General features: G+C 38.7%; 1 protein-coding gene across 1 annotated transcript in view; it reads left to right on the forward strand.

The window, feature by feature from the left end:
- The window catches only part of LOC138565897 (putative leucine-rich repeat-containing protein DDB_G0290503), an 88,473-nt gene that overhangs the window by 14,771 nt on the left and 53,361 nt on the right, over positions 1-20,341 (forward strand). Inside the window, exon 2 of the mRNA XM_069643033.1 lies at positions 13,277-14,531. Within this exon, the coding sequence (XP_069499134.1) occupies positions 14,001-14,531 (531 nt within the window). The 5' untranslated portion in view covers positions 13,277-14,000. The remainder of the gene's footprint in view (positions 1-13,276; positions 14,532-20,341) is intronic.

The following is a 20,341-nucleotide window of genomic DNA, read 5'->3' on the forward strand; positions in this document are numbered from 1 at the left end:
CCAGGGGACTATAATCAAAGGATGGGTGCAACCCGCTCCCCTCCACAAATGAATCAAGAGTTCAGAAACCATCCCAACCGACGTCAATCACCTGAGAGGTATCAGAATAGATCCAATCAGGGGGAAAACAACCAATATCGACCTAGGCCACAGAAAGAGGATCCTAGAGAGATGGAAAGGTTCCAGTGCCTTGAGGCCCAAGTGAAAATGTTAGCTGAGCAAATAGGAAAGCTCTATACAGCGCAAAAACAACCTTCCAAAGAGGGGGCTGATGGCCATAGCAATGACCGGGGGGCTTCCGAAAAGTGACTAAGTACTCATGATAATCGCAGTGCCAAAATGACAGATTGCTCTGATATAATTTTGCATGACAACTCTGAGGTGACTAATGGATTAAAAATAAAAGTACCAGTAAATGAAATTGTGATAGAAAGTGCAAATACTTCTAAAAAAGAGGTACGGTTTAACTTAGAGCTAAATAAAACAGTAAAGATTTGCACAAATGAAAAAGAAACATTAGGAATTCCAAAAGAACAAAGGGACAGATTTAAGAAAAATGACTCATGCATGGGGAGTACCAGTGAACAGGGAGTAAGTGGGGATGCCATAGCTCCTTCCCTGGGCAATCAAAACAATGACCAAACACAGACAGAAAAAGGAAATACTCACAAGGAGGGTACAAGTCAATCACCTGAAGAATTCTTTGAGCCACATATTTTTGAAGAGGCTGAAAGGGCTGGTATTACACTAAATGATCACAAATGCACAGAATTAAAAAATGACAAATTGCTGAATGATGTTGTTACACATGTTCAGTTGGAAGGTTGTAATGTGGTCTCTGATGTTACCCAGATGGATGGGCGAACAGTGGCCACACTCCAAAAAACTTCTGATCATGGAGAAATGAATAAAATATCTCGCACAGAAATGGGTAAAAAGGAGGGAAAAATGTCTTTTCATTTACCAATGTGCTTAGCCAAAAGTGAAAAAGACCTGAGAAAGGTGAGCCCTGAAATCAGTAAGAATTCACATTTCTTATGTGTATTAGAGGAAGTTGAGGACAGATATTATGCACCCATCACTGTAGAAGAAAAATGCCACACCTTCGCTACGATTGACACTGGCGCACAGGCCACAATTATGTCCAAGGAGCTGGTAAAGAGTATCAATGAAGGGAGGCCTCCACAGAGTCAGATCACAGTGAAGGCAAATCAAGGCCCAGTGCATAACTTTAATGGGGAGGAGGTGCCCATCATAGGTGTAACTGAGGTTGACATAAAAATAGGAAAGCACAGAATGAAACAAGAGGTATTGATCACATCTATTTGTGAAATTCCATTTCTGATGGGGACAGATTGCCTGAAAAGATTGTCTCCTCTCATAGATGGGGTGAATGGAGTGCTGTGGTCCTTAACCAAAAAACCATTGAGGCCTAAGAAACTAAAATCACAAAACAGCAATATAAAAGAATGTCACACCGTTGCCAAAACAAATGATGCTGTGGAGGTATATCTCCAGAATAGCTGCATACCTAGTGTCACTGTTATATTAATGTGTCAAGACAAAGATCAGAGCGACAATGAAAAACTACCTGTACAAATATATTTGGACCCAAGGAAAGATTGGCAGACTGCTATAGATGAGCACACATTACGTTTTTACTTAAAAGAGAATACATGCAAACAGAATATTGTTCCTAAAACAGATTCAGAAAAACACATTACCACTCTGGCAGAAATACACATGGAAGATGAGCAACCATGGGTTCACGTTGGTATAAATGATTATCTTAAAACAATAAAAGCCACTTTAGCGCTTGAACATGAAAGGAGTTTCATTAATGAGAAATTGTTGCAAAAAATTATGGAGAGGGAAGAAATCCCGAAATTTAGGATTAAAAACCAATATGTTTCTGGGTTGGACAGTCCAGACTTTGAAAACCGAATTGCAGGCAGATGCATGCTTAAAATTAGCATTGGGCAGAAAATAATTTACCATAATGTATGGATAGTGAGTGGAGCACAAAATGAATTTTACATGGGCAATGACATCATGCACAGAATGTGTATGGTGTTAGATTTCCTTAATCAAAAAATATGGTCACGCCTAGGTGGGCCGGCACCTGAATTTGAAGACAAAAGAAAGGCTTATCATTGTGCACAACTGGTTCCTTATGCAGTCGAATTACAAATGAGGAAAAATACTATTATTCCTGCATTTACAAAACAGTTTGCAATAACACTGAAATGCAAAAATGGGCAGCAGATGAAAGGCTCTGATGCATTTGTATGCCTGAATGAATCCATAAAACAGCAAGGCCTGGATTATGAATACATTCCATTGGTAGACATTGGTGAGGGATCTGTAAAAATCATGGTAAATAATAAAGGTTGTCAGGATATTCATTTAGAGGAAAACTCCCCATTAGGAATGGCCATACAAAAATCACATTATACGGCAGATTTAAATAACATGGTGATTGGGAATATTCCTGAAAAATATGTAGATGCCAAGGGCGAGTTGCCAGAACACCTGGACTCTCAGCCCAAAGGAATATTTAAAATTCATTCTGTGTATCCTTATGATTCAAATGAGACAGTGTGCTGTCATCAAGAGGATTGCATAATATTTAATTTAAATGAAAATGAAACAGGAAATCAGCCCATTGAAGTGGAAGCTGATATGCCAAAATATTTAAAAGTGGCAGCTCTACAAAAAGACACAGCCACACAGTTAGAGGAAAGCGCTGAGATTCCTTTACCAGAAGAGTTTCCAGAATTTTCCAGAATGGTAGAAGAGCAGATCTCCTTAGCGGATGCATGTGACAGCGATGGGGATCGAAACGACCTGAGGGAAATATTTATGGAGTTTAAGGATGTATTTGCAAAAGATGCTTATGATTGTGGTTTAACTGATTTACATGTGGCCACACTACCAGAAGGTTGTAGCAGAAATCCAGTGTTTGTACGCCAGTATAGACTACCGCTGGCATGTTTAGAATCATTGGCAGAGATTATTAAAAATTTGGAATCACGGGGAATAATTAGGCCCATTCATAGCACATCCAATACGCCTATTTTAGGTGTGTTAAAGCCAAATGGTCAATGGCGGCTGTGTGCAGACTTAAGAGAGTTAAATAAAAGAGTACCAGTATCTAGATGGCCACTACCATTCATTGATCAGGGCCTAGCTCAGATACATGGTTCAAATGTATTTACCACATTAGATCTCACATCTGGATATTGGTGTGTGCCATTGGCAGAGGAGATACAACACCTATTTTCCTTTACATTTGACAGGACTCAATATGCCTGGCTTAGAGCTCCGTTCGGGTACATCAATAGTGGGAGTGAATTTGGCATATTTTTGAGAAAGGCCATGCCAGATGCAGCGGAAAGAGGAACAATAGTTTATGTGGATGATGTCCTGATAAAAAATGAAAACCTTAAAAGTCATTTTGATGAAATAAGACATGTGCTTGGCCAATTGCAGAAAGCAGGCGCCAAAGTATCTTTGCAAAAAGCACAATGGTGCAAGAAAAAAGTGAACTTTCTAGGGCATGAAGTGACTGAACATGGGCTAAATCCACAAAGGAAGAACATAGAGGCCATACAAAGATTAAAAGATCCTAAAAATGTGAAAGGAGTAAAAAGTTTATTAGGGATGACAGGCTATAACAGAAAGTTCATTGAGAATTATGCAGAAATCACTCAACCATTGACTAAACTGCTTAAACTAAATACTCCCTGGAGATGGGAAAGAGAGCAGTCTGATGCAGTGGCTAGATTGAAGGAATGTATTGTAAAGGCACCATGTTTAGCATACCCCATAAAGGACAGGGATTTCTTTATAGAAATAGGCTTTTCTGAACATTGTATGTCAGCAGTGTTATCACAAAAACACGATTTGAATCACAAAACCATTGCATATGCAAGTAAGGCATTTTCCCAAGTTGAAATTAAATTTAATGAATGTGAGAAGGCCCTATTAACCACTGTGTGGGCGCTACAACATTTCCGCCCCATTGTTCAGGGAGAAAAGGTGATTATTGAAACAAATCATCAACCTTTGCAATTTTTAGAGAGTAAAAGAATTAGATCAGGCAATCTAGCGCAATCCAGAATCACTTCATGGACGCTGGCATTACAAGGTTTTCCCGTAGAAGTGAGATATGGACAAAATAAAAAGAGCCCAATTGCTCAAGGGTTAGCTGACTTACATGACTGTGCAGCTGAACAAATACCAAATGAAATGGAAGTGGAAGCTAGTTTACAGGAATTTGAACAATCACTACACAAAGCTTTTGATGAAAAAACATGCAAGGATTTGCCAACTGTATATGTGGATGGTTGTGCTTTTCACATTGAAAATGACAGTAATAAACAATTAGTGGCAGGAATAGGAAATGTCTGGTTGAAATGTGAAGGCGTTCCTAGTATAGGGATGAGGATTGGAGATAGGAGCAGTCAGGTGGCGGAATTGGCAGCCATCTATAAAGCAATTGCTACTGCAGTTGATAAAAAGTTCAGTGAAATTGTCCTGGTGACTGATTCTGACTATGCACGGAATAGCTTTGTGGAGTATTTGCCTGGTTGGAAAGCAAGAGGCATGGTTACATACAACAAAAAGCCACTTAAACATGGAAAAATGATACAAGCCATAGACAAATTGGTGTCAGAAAATAATTTAACAATATACTGGAGAAAAATTCGTGGGCATTTAAAAACACCAGGAGAGGATAAGGAGGGAAATGATAAGGCAGACCATCTGGCTAAGATTGGGGCTGTGATGGGAGAATTGCTACCTATTGATTATTTAATGGGTGAAATACAAATTGATGCAGTCACACGTTCTAAAGCACCAAAGGAGGTAGATCAACCGGTGGTGCAGTGGAGTCATGACACGCCAGACCAAGATTTGATTGAGGCACAAAAGAATGATCAAATTTTGGGAATCTATTATAATCATTTGATAGATCCTGAACAAAATCCTGTAACAGAAAAAGATTGTATGGGAAAAGAAGAGTTGAGGGTGTTATTAAAGAACAAAACACGAATTAGATTACAGGATGGGCTCATGATTAGAGAGTCCATAACAGGGCAAATACAGTGGGTAGTACCCCTTTCATTCAGAGGACTAATGCTACACCATGCACATGATGCCATAACTGCAGGCCATAGAGGTTCACAAAAAACATTAGAAATACTAAAAGATTATGCTTACTGGCCTCATATGTCCCAAGATGTGGAATTATATACTAGAGGATGTCTAGTATGCGCCCAATTTAAACCTGCTTCACCAATGCATAGAGCACCATTGATGAAAAGAGGCCTAACTCTCCCATGGTCAGATTTGCAAATAGACTATGTAGGTCCTTTAAAAAGGTCGAGCAGGGGACACCGTTATATTTTGAGTGTGGTATGTTTGATGTCAAAGTGGATTGAGTGCATTCCTGCACCAGATTGTAGTGCGCAAACAGCAGCCACATTGCTGGTGAACCATGTGTTCTCAAGGTTTGGGTTGCCGCAAAGAATTGAGTCAGACAGAGGAAGTCATTTCACAAGTACTCTAATGAGCAAGGTATGGCAAATACTAGGTGTGAAAAGGAAACTACATATCGCATATCGGGCGGCGTCTTCAGGTACAGTTGAAAGAAGCAATAGGTCTGTTGTGGATATTTTAAAGAAATTTGTGGCAGAAGCAGGTTCCAGCTGGGATTTACGTTTACCGTTGGTTCTGATGGCAATCAGGTCGACTCCTGCCAAAGCAACGGGTGTTAGCCCCCATGAGGTCTTAACAGGTAGGAAAATGGTGATACCACAACACCTACTATACAGAACACATGAGCAAACTCTAGTGAGTGCATCCACAGTTCATGAATATATTGATGAACTGAGGAGGCATTTGCAACATGCATTTGCTTTTGTGCAGAGAAATCTGGAAAGAGCTGCTGACAGTGCTAAGTCATATTATGACAAAAAGACATCAGTAAAGGAATACAATGTAGGGGATCAGGTGTACAAGTTTCATTTTGGAAAAAGTAAACAGAAAAATTCTAAATTTCTAGCAGCCTGGCAGGGGCCATTTCGAATTATAGATAAGGTTTCTCCTGTAGTGTATAAAATTTTGAAAAATGAAGGTGAAACAGCAATAGAGCAGTTTGTCCATGTAAATCAAATCAAACCATGCCATCCCAGACATGAGATCAGGCAGCTTGAGCATGTAGAAACAGATAGAGTCCCTTGAGAAAATAAATGGGTGTAATCAGGAGGCAGTGACAAAGAAGTTAAAAAAAGTTGATTGTTATGATGGCACATAAACACTGTAATATATGTAAAAATATATAATATAAATAAATAAATAAATAAATGCACATATAACGGAAGCTCGTGGTTGGTGTGCAGAGAGAAAGTGTATTAAATATTGAATGCTGTTTTATATATGCTTGTTTTCTTTTAACTTGTATTTGATTTCAGAAAAAAAAAAACAGAAAAAAATATAAACGAAATATTTTTACCAAGCATGTTTTATTTTTGGCAAAAGGTGGAAGTTAGTATTGTGCTATGTACTTAATCTGTTTATTTTCTATTTTGATTTAGACAATTAACATTATTTGGTCGGAGGTTCCGGGATCAGAGGCCACGGGAGACGATGGAGTCCTGGAGTCCCCTGGATGAAGACCAAAAGATGCCTGCCTCCAGGTGGAGGTGAAGACAAAATAACCGGAATGCCAAAAGAGATGACTACTGTGGATTCAAGATTGCCAAGATGAAAGAGTACTCGAATGAACCGAATAACATCGCTGGTCGGGACATACCAAAAGAGACAAAACAAAAGTTCCGGCATATGAAGTTCCACGTATTTATTATTTTAATTATTTATTTTAACTTGTTATATTACTTATTTGTTTTAGTTAGTTGTTTTATTTCATTGTTTTTAATTGACTTGGAAAATTTAAACTTAAAGTAATGCCACTTCCACTGAGAAGGCAAATGTGGAACATTTTATGAACTGATGGACTCAGATGAAATGTTGATTGCAAATTTTCATTGATGCACATGAATATTCATTTTGTTGGATTGCTATATTGTAAAAAAAAATAGAACAAGTTGTTTTTAGGAATTGGCTTGGATTATAGCCAAGTTCTAAAAACAAAAGGAGGGTATATGTAAGGATATTTGGCGTGTTACAGTACAGAGTACAGTAATACTGCACAAGTAGCACATTTTTTTGCAGCACCACCACAAGGGTGCGGTGCATTGCTATATGGGTTGCCAGATTAACAAGGAAAGACAGGCTATTCAGTCAAAAACGATTTTAACATATAAGATGCAAATCTATTTTTACAGTTAAAAGCACACGTGCTCATTTAAAAATGCACACTATTTTTCACCTGAAATGCCTATATTGCTAGAGACACATTTGAAAATTAACAGCTAACCTATTAACAATTAACCTGACTAATAAAACCTTATTTAACATAACCCACTAATAAAATGTGTTCTCCACTGCAGAATTAGGCATACTCTGAAAACCATTTAAATGCGTGTGCAGATTTTTTTTTCTTCTCTTCTCTGCCTGATTCTCTGTGTTTTTGTGCACAGTAACTGCAGGAGAAGGAAGTCAGATTTGCAACAATTGCAAATGTATAAGCGAAGCTATTGTTGAAGAGTAGGAGGATGAGAGATGATGGATTTCATTGGGACACGTCATACAGAGGGCTGAGAGGAAAGTTTTAGTGGGCAGTATCAGGGAAAAAGACAGGCAGACATCTTTCTGCACTACTGGGGAGAAGACCTGGCTGTGGGGTCCTGACTGAATGCAGATTCCTGTGTCCTGCTGCAGTCGAGATTGGGGGGAGCTGAAAGAAAAACCTTTCCACTGGCTGAGGCATTCCTAGCTGAAAAAGCTGAGAATTCCAGGCAATGACCCCGGCTTGAGAAGGCAAGCGTTCCTTTTTGTTGGAGTTAATCCAAGAGAGCCACATTCACAAAGAGAACAACTAAAAAGATAAGGTAATGAGAAGTGTGGGAGCTGAGTGTGTACGGTAATATGCAGTCAGTGTAGGATTCCTGTGCGTGTCTTAATCAAATACCAATGTTGCAATTTGAGTTCTGTTCTCCGCCACGCTCTTTGCAGTGTGTCATAGACAATGCTTTGACTGTACCATTTTATTTATTTCTGTAAAGAATGAGATCGTGTCTAAATGCAGCTTTTATAATACAGAAAATATTTGAAAACAGACGGGTGTTTTATTTTCTATTTACCATTACAATGCCGATGATGTGGGGAGATTTTTAAACAGTGCAATGGTCATTTTAAGACAGATGTGTGCATGTCAGAATCAGTATGAATAATTGTGAGTGACTGTAGCATAGCTTGTTGGAGGTACATGAGCCAACGGGAAGAGAGACTCTCTGAACATAGCTCCCTACCGTATATAAGGTAGTGGAAATTACCACAAGACTACCACATATAGCTCTCTGTCGTAAATAAGTCAGTGAGTTCGCCCATGGTGGCACACCAACACTATCACTGGAAATGTGGTATTCCTAGAATGCAGGTCTGAGGTCTCTCTAGTGATCACACGAAAAATCTAAGCAAAGATAAGGGATTCTGGACATTGGGGCCACAAATAAAACAAGGGAATTAGGCTCACCAAAATACCACCAACCACGTATACCAAATATGCAGGTCTGGGTGCTGAAATAATGCATGTCCATTGTATTATTGTTGCACATGGCCAAATCTGAATACAAAGAGTGATTATTGCTAAGTTATTTTTCGGCGGTAATAAAATACCGTCAGGCCCCAAATCTCCACAAAATACCCTACACTCCCCAGCCAAGGCTGACGCTTGCTCTTTCTTGCTGCCTTACACTGACCATCCTTCCAGCCTGCCTTTTGCCACTTGTCTGCCTACCTTGGCCTGTCCTTTTACCAACTTCCTTCCTGCATTTTTGTCTGAATGTCTTGACCTTCCGGTCAGCCATCTTCTATCTGTTGGTTGCCAGCCCTGCCCTTCCAGCCGCCCTGCCTGTGTTCTTCTGTCTTGCCTGCCTGCCACTTCTCCTAATGCTATCTTCCAGCTATAATCCCTTTGTTTTCCTCATGGATTGGCCTGTGGGTTATCATCCTTAATGCCCACTGTCTCATACTGGCTAAACCATCAACCATTGCATCTCTCCTGTACAGCACATGGGGCTGTCCTTGCACCACGTACATCAGGGGAATCTTACTCCTGATAGTTCCGGAGCGACCTCACATGTGTCTCAAGGAGGGTGCTCTAAGGCCCATTCTGGTACCACCAATATTCCACTCAGCACACCCTGATAGCCAGAAGGAGGAATGCGTCACACTCTCAAGACAAGTTAAGATGCCCACATTCTGACCCTGACATGGATGCCCTACATAAGGTCAGAGATGAAATACAGGCCTTAAGACTAGAAGTGGCCACCTTGAAACAAGAGAACACTATATTAAGGGGTTATGAAAGGAAAAGTGGCTGTCTCCTCAGCCAAGAATACTGTGGACTGTACATCCTCCATAAAATATAACATGAATCTCTGGAATTTCATGGAATCCGTAATCACAGTAACATACAGTTCCATGTCCAAGCCTGCACAGCCCCGTATGTATCAGCCAAATGTCCAATACTGGAATACTTAAGTGACTTTGAGAAAGCCTTTCTGAAGGTATTCCAATCACCTAGGTTGGTTGCTACTGCACAAAATCAGTTCATTGATTGGAAACAAGACCATTCAGAGCATGTGTTGTAGGAGTGTTTATCATTACAGTGTGTGTTCTAAGAGTGAGTGTGGTAAGCGTGTGTCATAAGAGTGTGTGTGATAGAAGCATTTGTGGTAGGAGCATGTGGGGCACATGTCGTAGGTGCATGTGTTATAGGTGCATGTGTCCTAGGTGCATGTAAGAGCACTTGTCATACGTCTACATGTTATGTGTAGTAAGTGCATGTGTATTAGGTGCGAGTGTTGTAGAAGCATGTTATAAGTGTTCATATACACAATGTTAATATCACAATTGTACGATTAGGGTTTTAATGTAAAATGTACCTTCTTTCTGTTCATGATTTGTATGCCTTCTAAAGTGAACATTTTCATATGAAAAGTGTACATTTATTCCATCACTTTTAAACTGACATCAAAGTCACATGTCACTTGCCTTTGAATTAAGTTTTTAGATGTTAAATGTGTAATGTATGAAATGTAAAACTCATACGCTCTGTGTGCAGTTCGCATGAAAAGTGTACATTTATTCCATCACATTAAAATGACATCAAAGTCAACTGAGATTTGCCTTTGATGAGAGTTTTTAGGAGATATTAATTGTGTAATGTACAAACTGTTAATTGTGTATTGTACGAACTGTGTAAATCATAAGCTTTGTGTAGTTTGTATGAAATATGTACATTCAATACCTGTATGCCTCATATATAGATACATTTCTCAAGTTAATATCTAGAAATGGTCCTAATCGATTTAAAACATTTTTTTTCAGTGCACCAATTCCAGATAAAATCTAGGTGTCTGCACAACATTAGGAAATTCACAGTGGCCAATTTTAGATATTTGGACCAATTTTTTTTATTAGATGCTATGGTTTCTATTTTAAACCTTTCATCCTTCCATGTTTGACCAGTGCTTATATTTACATACACAATTTACAGTTATTCAATGTCTTTTAGTACTGAGTTTAAAAAGAGAACAATATAAAAATTTCATTTTTAGTGCCACCTTGAAGAAACTTTGTCCATCAATCTTCAGAATCTAATTGCTTTGTCAAATTCATATACATGTCTCTAATTTGAATCCTTCTGTCTGTCAGAGCTGGACAGGAAATTATAATGTGGTTTCAAGTTCATTTTTTTGCTTGCAGAAACGGCAGATCTCCAGTTCCTTGGGTAAAAGGTTCAGCCGGAATCTCATGAAAGTATCTCTGATCTGATGTTATGGAAAACGTTGCAGATAAAGTGGAGGGCAGTTGATTGGATGATTATCAAATTTACATTCTAGATTGAGTTTGCTTTCATCTCAATTGTCGCAATCCAATCATTTTGCGCAATTCATTTTTTTTTTTTGCTTTTTCAGGACGCTTGCATAGCATTTCTGTCGAGATGTTTGCAGTGATTCCGATATTTTCCATATGTGTTTTCCATGCTTCCAGAGGTGAAGCTTGTACTGTTGTTTTTTTTCCTCAAAATATTTGTAATGCTGGAATTTGAGAGTCTGTGATTATTTTCCTATATAGTTCAAGGGTTTTCCATATATTGAGCGATTTCAGCGATTGAAATGACAATTTGTATCTAAGTCAGACCATTGGGAGTGCAGGAGGCAAGGATAGCACTTTCCTCCAGAAGAGTCCTTCTAGGCGCTGCCGAATCGTACCATCTATATTAATCAAAATGTCAACTCCGTAAAGGAGAATTTCCACAAATTTTTGTCTATTGAATGTTATGATTGGTTGTGTCGAGCATTTCCTGTATTTTCGGTGTAAGTACCGGCCTTGACGTGCTAGCGACATGGCTTTTGCTTGAAGATGCTTGATCCAGTCTTTTTCTGTAGGGGATTGATTCGGCCAGATACCAAGATATTTCACAGTTGTCACTTGTGCTAGTTTTTGATTATACAAGAACATTGCTTTCATGGGGTTGCAGTAAAAAGGTTAAATGGCAATGCTGCCAACTGGCAGCCCTGCTTAAGTCAGTTAAATGTTGGTAGTGACCATACCATCTTTTATAAGTCTAACTCTTATTGTCGTGTTGTTATAGAGTTGCTTTATTGGCTCAATTATGTTATCCGGACAGCCCCATAACCGTAGTTTACTCCATAATCGATTTCTATCCACTAGATCAATTGCAAATTGGAGGTCGATAAATGCTGCATAGATTTGTCTTTTATTTCTAATTGCCTCCTGCTTAAGTAGATTTAGTAGTATTAAGTTAATGTTTGTGCCTATGTGTTTCACAAAGTCTGTATGTCTAGTTGCATATATCTGGTTTTCATTGGCCCAGGTGTTTAGTTTATCTAGCAACAGGGTTGCAAATATCTTCCCCTAAGGCAATTGGCCTATAATTACAAGGATCTTTTGTGTCACTCTGCTTGAAAATAGGAATCAATACTGCTTTTTTCCATGATGATGGAATGGTCTTAGTTTTATCAATAGCTCTAAAGATTTGGATACAGATCTTTGTCCAAATTGCTTTGTTGGCCTTAATTATTTTATTTGAAAGGCTATCCGGGCCAGGAGCCCGTGAAGGGTTCAGTTTGGTAATCACCCTTTCTATGTCCTCGGTTTCACAGATGACTGACCAGTGATTTCGTTGGTTTTCTGTGTGTTGGTTATAATCAGCTTGGCTGGCTTTATACAAGTTGGTAAAGTGTGTTTTCCATCTCTGTTCCTCTACATCTGTTGTCATTTTCTGTGAAGCAGCTGTTTGGGGATTTAGTAATTTCCACAGATCTCTTGTATTACGCTTGTTTAAAGCTTGCAACATTTTTTCGGCATCTGTTTGGCTTTGTAGAGCTCTGCTGCTCTTTATCCAGTTTGCATAGTATTGTCTCAATTTTCTTATTTTTTCGTAGTTTACCGGTGACATTTGTCGCATTTGTTTTATTGCTCATCTCAATTCCTTCTTTTTCTTTACAATGACTATTGAGTACCCATGTATAAAGTTACATTTCTTATGTGGTACTGTTGTTGAAAAAAAGTTTGAAAGGATTTAATAACTTTGGGTAGTTCAAGCGCTGTGCATCTGTCAGAACGGTACTATCAATGAGTCCGGATAGTTTCTCTAGTTCGCACCCAATGTTAAAAGCTATTCAAAATATGATCAAAGTAAAAACATTTTAAACTATGAAGTCGTTAATGTCAAAATCAAAAATGTTGCCGCTGCCTCGAAATATTACTTTGAAATCCAAGTGTTTGAAAGTTATTTAAAAAGAGACATTTTCTGAAGTGCCATATAGACTTCCTGTCACACAAAGGCCTTATGTATGTATATAAATGTATATATAAATGTATGTATATATGTATTGCAAAGGATATATCACTGTCTCAAAATGGCTACATGAAATTGGTTGGTTGAATAATTATATATATAAGGTTATAGATAGCATTAAGATGAATACAAACTATATGACGACATTACATTTTATTGCTCACAGAGGCTTAGAATGTAAGCACATGGTATAGGACGTTTCATGTTATGCATCTTTTAATGTGATTTATTTGATCAGTCTTCTTTTTACACATGCAGGTACCCTTCTTAAAGGGCAACATTAAAATGAGTTTCTGATTCCCACTTCAAAGATTAAAAATAAGACACTCTGTATGTTACACACATGGTCTAATGGATAAAAGGGGCCAAGTTACACAGGAATTCACCTGACACTACAACATGGACAGAATTGTGCAGTAAGCAAATGCATCCCTTCTAAATCAACAATCATTCAAGTGGCTTAAACATGGAGATGGCGCCCGGAGAGTAGAAGGACAAAGAATCCGGGACACCCTCAATGCAAACCTAAGGGCAAAGCCCAACTATATGTACTTCTGAAAGGTCCTACAGAGTTGTTCACACAGGCACTGGACTGAGATTTGACTATGTGTGGGGTAGCGACAGAGGAACTCTTCATAAGGGCCACTCTTCTTATTCAGTGGGATTCTAACTACCTGAAACGGGTGCTGTTCAACCAGCGTTCTGAAATAATCGTAACGTGATGTGTGGTGCCCAGCAAAGCTCCTTACTAAAGGAATATGTCTAAGACAGCAGTTGGGTTCTGAAGTCCAGGAAACAATGAAATTACAATTCTCTACTTGTTCTCATATAACAAGGGAGACTGTTGAGAATAACCTATCCCACATTTCATGGGAAAACAATTAATGAAAGACATATCGCAGGTGATTCACACCAAGAGACTACAAATGTCAAAGGCTTGTCAACCATATCGGAAAATTAAAAGCAAGATATAAAGCGGAGGATGGAAAACATTTCTGAGGGACCCATGACAAGCAAGCAGTGGAATAAGGGAGATGTCACCAACAGAATTGAAATTACTAACACAGAGAAGAATCAAAATATATTTGGCTCACCAACTAATCAGTTACTTTGGTCCCAATGCAAAGGGGTGGAAGAGGACCTGATAGAGGATGTGATAACGCAGGATAATCAACTTTATAAGATCTCAACTGAAACTAATGTTAAACACCATTTTCCAATTAACAAAACATTGGTTAATCTTAAACTGCTCAATCTGAAATTAATGCACTGTAATTACCAAGACAGTGTACTTAACCAAGCCGCTGAGAACTTCAGTGTTTCTGCTGCTGATGATGAGGACAGTGACACCGAGCACCAAGGCGGGGTGAACGAGAGAGCTGTGGTTTCCAGGAAGGAAGCCACGAGTGAACAGGAGCATGACCTGTCTGTAATGAAGCTTCTGGCACAGTGCCACATTAAGCTGGAAGAGCTGGAGGAGCTGAAGCACACCTCAAAGGAACTAGCAAGGAATGTAAGTACTGTTTCCTGTAAATGTACACCTCTGATATATACTACTGGAAATTGAACAATCAGTCATGCTCCCATCCTATTGAACTGTTTTAATTTGTTATTTATTTTTATTCCAAGAGATGTGTGGCTCTTTGGAGGAAAAAGCCTTGCATACTTTGCACTTGCATGCTTTGAAGAAGGTTATGTGTAACCACAAGGTGTCTCCAAGCCCATGGCATTAGGTTTTGAGGATAACTACTGATTACGTGTACAATTCCCATTGAGATTTGTTGGGTCCAGTTCACAAAGCATTGTTTGCAGCGGATCTATGTGCTCATTGCACATTTTCTACTGCGCATCCCAAAATGTTGAATTATCTTTTTTTTATTTCACTGCATATATAATGCATTCATTCCCACACCACTCACATAATGGGGTAATACCTTTGCAGCCGCACAAAAATGCAGAAATTGAAGGTGCTGCAAATCAAGCTGATTCACAAACAGTGCATCAGGGCTTTTGTCACTGGCCACATAAATATGCATGCATGGATGGATATTGCCCTGCACGCGTGGGATGGGCGTGTACCTTCATTAACTCCCACTTTACATATGCAAAATGGATGTGTCTGGAGGAGTGACAATATCCGGGCAATTCAAATAGGGGCCCATCTATACACACAGTGTCCTCCTGTGGCAAACTTTACGAGCTGGCGTAAGCCTGATTTGGGACATTGAGGCATGTGCATGGGCAAATTCCCAGGTACAATTACATTTTTTTTCCTGAAAGTGGTTCACTTTCCCAAGAGTATTATACGATTTATCCTCAGCTAACTTCTTTTTTTCACTCCAGTGCTCTGAGACGATCATCAGAATGCATTGTGAATTACAAGAAACCTAAATGAATAAGTACAAATGAAAAGCGCATGCACTTGAATACATCCATTCTTTAAGCACATCGTTTTAGATTATACATCAATTTTTGTATGGTCAGTTTGCCTTTATTTTGTTCTAGTGTTGGATCCGTAGATCTCTGTTTTCACATTAACTTCAATCTAACGAAGGTGGACGCATAGTCAATAAATGACGTTTCTCGTAAATTATTAAATCTCCACCGGTCCTTGGCATACATTGGATAGAATTAACTTCATCTTGCTAAATTCCTATTTGTTTCCTGACCTGCATACATTTCAATGTGTTTTCAGAGATGGATATTCTGCTGTTATGTTGTAACGACCCAGACCCTAAACATCTCAAGTAGGACACACTTTGCTAAATTCAGTAGCTATCATGATCGTCCATCTGTCCTTGTCCTCTGATTACTTACTTGGTGATAACACTTCGTATGACATTTTGAATGTCAGGTTAGGGCACAGATGCAGAAGAGTTAAGCGGATGCTATTGTAGGGCTTCTTGTATTTGTTTTCCATATTGTGGTAGTACTTGCTCCAGATAGTATTGGAATGAGCTATATTGCTGACAATGGCCCTCATTACGACCTTGGCGGAGAACCATGGTGCTATTAGCACCATGGTCCATGGCGCTAAGTTGCCAACTCCGCCATGGTGGTTGGCGGACTTACCGCCCCATTCCGACCTTGGCGGGGCGGTAAGTCCCCAATCCCCATTTACCCTTCCCCATTCCCATTTTTGCCCCATAGGGCATAATGGGAGTGGGGAAGGCGTTAATTACGCCACCGTAAATTACGGTGGCGTAATTAACAACAAGGTCCCTTAGCGCCATGGATTTTAACACCTGCTAAAAGCAGGTGTTAAATCCGCCATGGCGCTACGGGAACTCGTACTCAGGCGGTAAGGGTCGGCGAAGTTTACGCCGGCGTAAACCCCTTACCGCCTGGGTCGTAATGAGGGCCAATGGGTTTCACATATTTTATTAATGTATGGTGTATATTTTCTGCAGACACACAGTTCCATACAGTTGTGTTATCTTGAACTAGAGCTTAAAATATTGTGAACATGTTCAGAGAAGAGGGCTATTACTAGCTATCAGCCAGATATCATGGTACGTTCAAGAATGTGCTTATTTCTCCCCAGGAGTTGTGATAGTACACTAGTCTTACACCTGTGAAGTGCATTGCATTGATATCCTGGTATATGGCTTATGAGTAGGTATTTCTAGTCAATTTAAGGTGTTGATATTTGAGTAGTCAACATTTTCCAATATGCCGTGAAACTCCATGCTACACATCAATGATGATTCCCAATGAGGCTGAAACATTGCTAGTGGTCTCATGTAGAAGGGCTGTGACCTAGCAGTTTGGACGGCAGTGCCCCTTTTGTGTAATGGTGTGGTAGGCTGAATAATTATTGGCTTGATGGTTGCCCAGACCAATTCTAGACGTTTCAGTTTAACATTTTCCATTAAGGCAGATGAATGTATGTATGTATATATTTTTATATAGTGTTAACCTAGCTGGGAATTAACTGACCTCTGTTGAGTTGTGAAGGTACCAAGTGAATGTTGACAAAGTGGGCTCCACCTGAGGCTCTTGCAGACAAGATAGCTGGTGCTGTAATTGGTTTCTAGAGCTAGCTGAGGAACTGTCTGTTGAGTAAAGTATTCACTTTTTCTTTTAACAGAAGTAGGGTTGGAGCCATGTGGATGCCTAGTGGAATGTTGTTCCATAATTCAGACATGTAGCATTAGAACATCTATTTCTTGATCTTCCCTTTTTCCAATCTGGTGATGGTGTGACTTCTGGAATTGTGCTTACCTCTCGAAATCACAAGCGAATTCACTAGATAAGGTAGTGCTTGTATCAATATTAACATGGATGTTATACATGCCATTTTTAAGATGATCCGGGTTTTTATTAGGAGTCCTTTCAAACATGTTATCCAGTAATTACTTTGAAGGTTTGATAGAACCCATTCTCATTTCAATTTGCTTCCAATTAATGAGAGGGGATCTAACAAAGTAATCTCTGCATTGCTAAAATCCTACTTTTTATCCATGTAATTTTTCCCACTATAATTGCATTTACGCTTTCTCTTGTTTGTAACTCTTACTAAGTTTTAGCATTAGTGCTATAGATTTAGCTTAACAATAGTACTGAATGTTTTATGTGTTTAAATACTTAAGTATCTACATTGATTTGCCACATTTCAAGGTCATTGCAGGTCCACATTATACAATACAGGTCGATGTTTCAGTAAATTTTTTGCCCATATTATTTTGTTTTCTGATAATATCTATTTCGTAAATGTTCCATTCTTGATATAATTTTTGAAAGTATATGTATATTTTAGTAAAAAATAAAATGAAACATTGCTGAATAGGTTTCTCTTATGAATCCCTTTTAATACTATTTTCTGTGTTAGTGACTCAATAACTATGGCAACACGTGCTGAAATGAACAAAATCCTAATCTTTCTATGTAATAGCATGTTTTTGTAAGATCCTATGATCCAGTCACATTTCTTAATTTCAAATTATAAAAATTGTTTTTTATTTTAAATCTTTCAATCCTTCATAGTGAAAACTCATTTTGGGGGAAGATTATTTGCACATGGATGTGTTCTATATACATTATCATGTCGTCTTTATTTTTGACAAATGCATTTTCAAACATTTTGAGAATTTCACCATTAAATGTTGTTGGTTGTATAAATATTTGACTCTGGAGAAGTTATTTTTTGCATTTTAAAAGTGTGTCAATAGAGCCAGTGAATTCAATCTTCAAGTGCTAACTTCTTAGTGTATGTGTCTTTTATGATTACATTGTTTTTCTACAGTCTAATATTGAGTAAATGTGTGCTGCGTGTGTGCCAGAAGTTTAAGATGTTGATGGTGAGATTCCAGTGATTACGCCTGCTTCTTCAATATCTTTGTAAGATTTACTTACTTACATGTGTCGAGGCAAAAAAAATAGGACAATAGCACATAGAAAGAAATACTTCTTCTACTCCCCTATAGAAAACAGCTGTTGTTATTGTGATGAATCAGTATTACCCAAATTGTTCTTTTACAATTGTTCGAATGAACAATTGACCACATTTAAAGGGTCACAATTGACCTTTTCACAATTGACTGCATATATATATATATATATATATATATATATATATATATATATATATATATATATATATATATATATATGTATGGGGTTTTGTGCGGGTTTGGGTTGGGTGCTGGGTTTCGGGGGGTTTCCCCCCGCATATATGTTACAATTGACCTTCACAATTCAGTCAATTGTGAAAAGGTCAATTGTCATTCGAACAGTTGTAATACGAAGAATTTGTATACAACCAATGAATCCTGTGGAGTCAGCACTGATCCCCAGCCTAAAATCTCCTCCCATGTGTCGGGGGACGGCAGCTGTTACCTGATCCAGCGGGTGGTGTTATGAAGGAGGATCACATGGGAGGAGATGGCTGTCGTGGAGATGTGATCAATTCCTCAGGAGGGATGCAGTATTCTTCTCCACAATGTAAGGAAGACACTAAAATACCAAGATCTCTGATGGCCTATTGCTATTATAATTTGTTGTAGGTAACTTTTTTGGGTAAATCACTCTTAGACCTCCGCGACTTAAGATCTATGCACCAAATTCGGTGGTGTCGCAATGGTGTGTGCAGAAAAACCGGAGACAAAGAGTTCCCCCACTCCGATTGTAAAAAAGACTCGGGGACTGCACACATCTCTTAATTGCGCCTGCTCTGGTGTCATCTTCTGATCCAAGTGGTTCTCCTTCCGATACTTCTTCCACATCCGAGCTTGCAGGTGATGTATTAGGTGTACTTTCCTTGGACGATGAGGTAGAAATAGAAAACTTGTTATATTTCTCCTGAAAAGTATATATCCTGTCTTCCTTATAGTCTCTCTCATCCCTGAAAAATTTTCGTAATTTCCGTAATTTAATCTCGTCTTGGTAGTCTTTTAGTACCTCATACATCTTCAAGTAATTTTTTTCCTTAGTTGCCTCCAATGCTTTAGCATCTACAATTTCTTTTTTTATTATGTCTATTTGTTCAATAGCTCTCTTCTGTTCCCGAGTGGCATGTTCCACCAACATCTCCAGCATTCTTGTGGAGCAGGATTCCAAATTCTTTTCCCAATCTTCTGCAAGGTCTTTGTCATCATCTTTGTTAAAGTCAGGGAAGATCAGGATTCTTAAGCCTCGAGGAATTTGTTTCTTGCTTAGGTAATTCTTCAGTGAAATAATTTCCCAGTACTTGTCTATCTCTTTCCGCGAGACCCGTTCCAATTTAATGAATTTGTATCTCAGATCTTCCCGTTTGGGTGTACTTGTCCCAAATGCATGGGCATTGTTCCCTCTTGGTGTGAACAGGTTATTGGCTTCCTCCTCTCGATTTTCTAGGTATTCCGCCATTAGATTCTATGAAATTGGTTCCGTAGTCAGCGTGGTGAGTGATTAATGGAAGTGTAATTTGTTGTAGGGAACTTTTTTGGGTAAATCACTCTTAGACCTCCGCAACTTAAGATCTATGCACCAAATTCGGTGGTGTCGCAATGGTGTGTGCAGAAAAACCGGAGACAAAGAGTTCCCCCACTCCGATTGTAAAAAAGACTCGGGGACTGCACACATCTCTTAATTGCGCCACAATTGAATTTCACAGTTTTGGACACTTGGTCGTAAAATAGAAAAAAAAAATTTTATTTGTTGATGGCCCTTATTGATTACACGTGTTTCGGCACACTCCTAGTGCCTTCCTCAGATCAGGGCAATGTCTATTTACTAGATATTAATGATACAACATAGAATTAGAAATTTAGCAAATAGAAAATTATAAACGTTACAATTACAGAGAAACACAAAACATATTGGATTCATATGTTTCGCAAATTC

Source organism: Ambystoma mexicanum, chromosome 2p, assembly GCF_040938575.1.
Source record: "Ambystoma mexicanum isolate Mex_15411 chromosome 2p, UKY_AmexF1_1, whole genome shotgun sequence".
NCBI lineage: Eukaryota > Metazoa > Chordata > Amphibia > Caudata > Ambystomatidae > Ambystoma > Ambystoma mexicanum.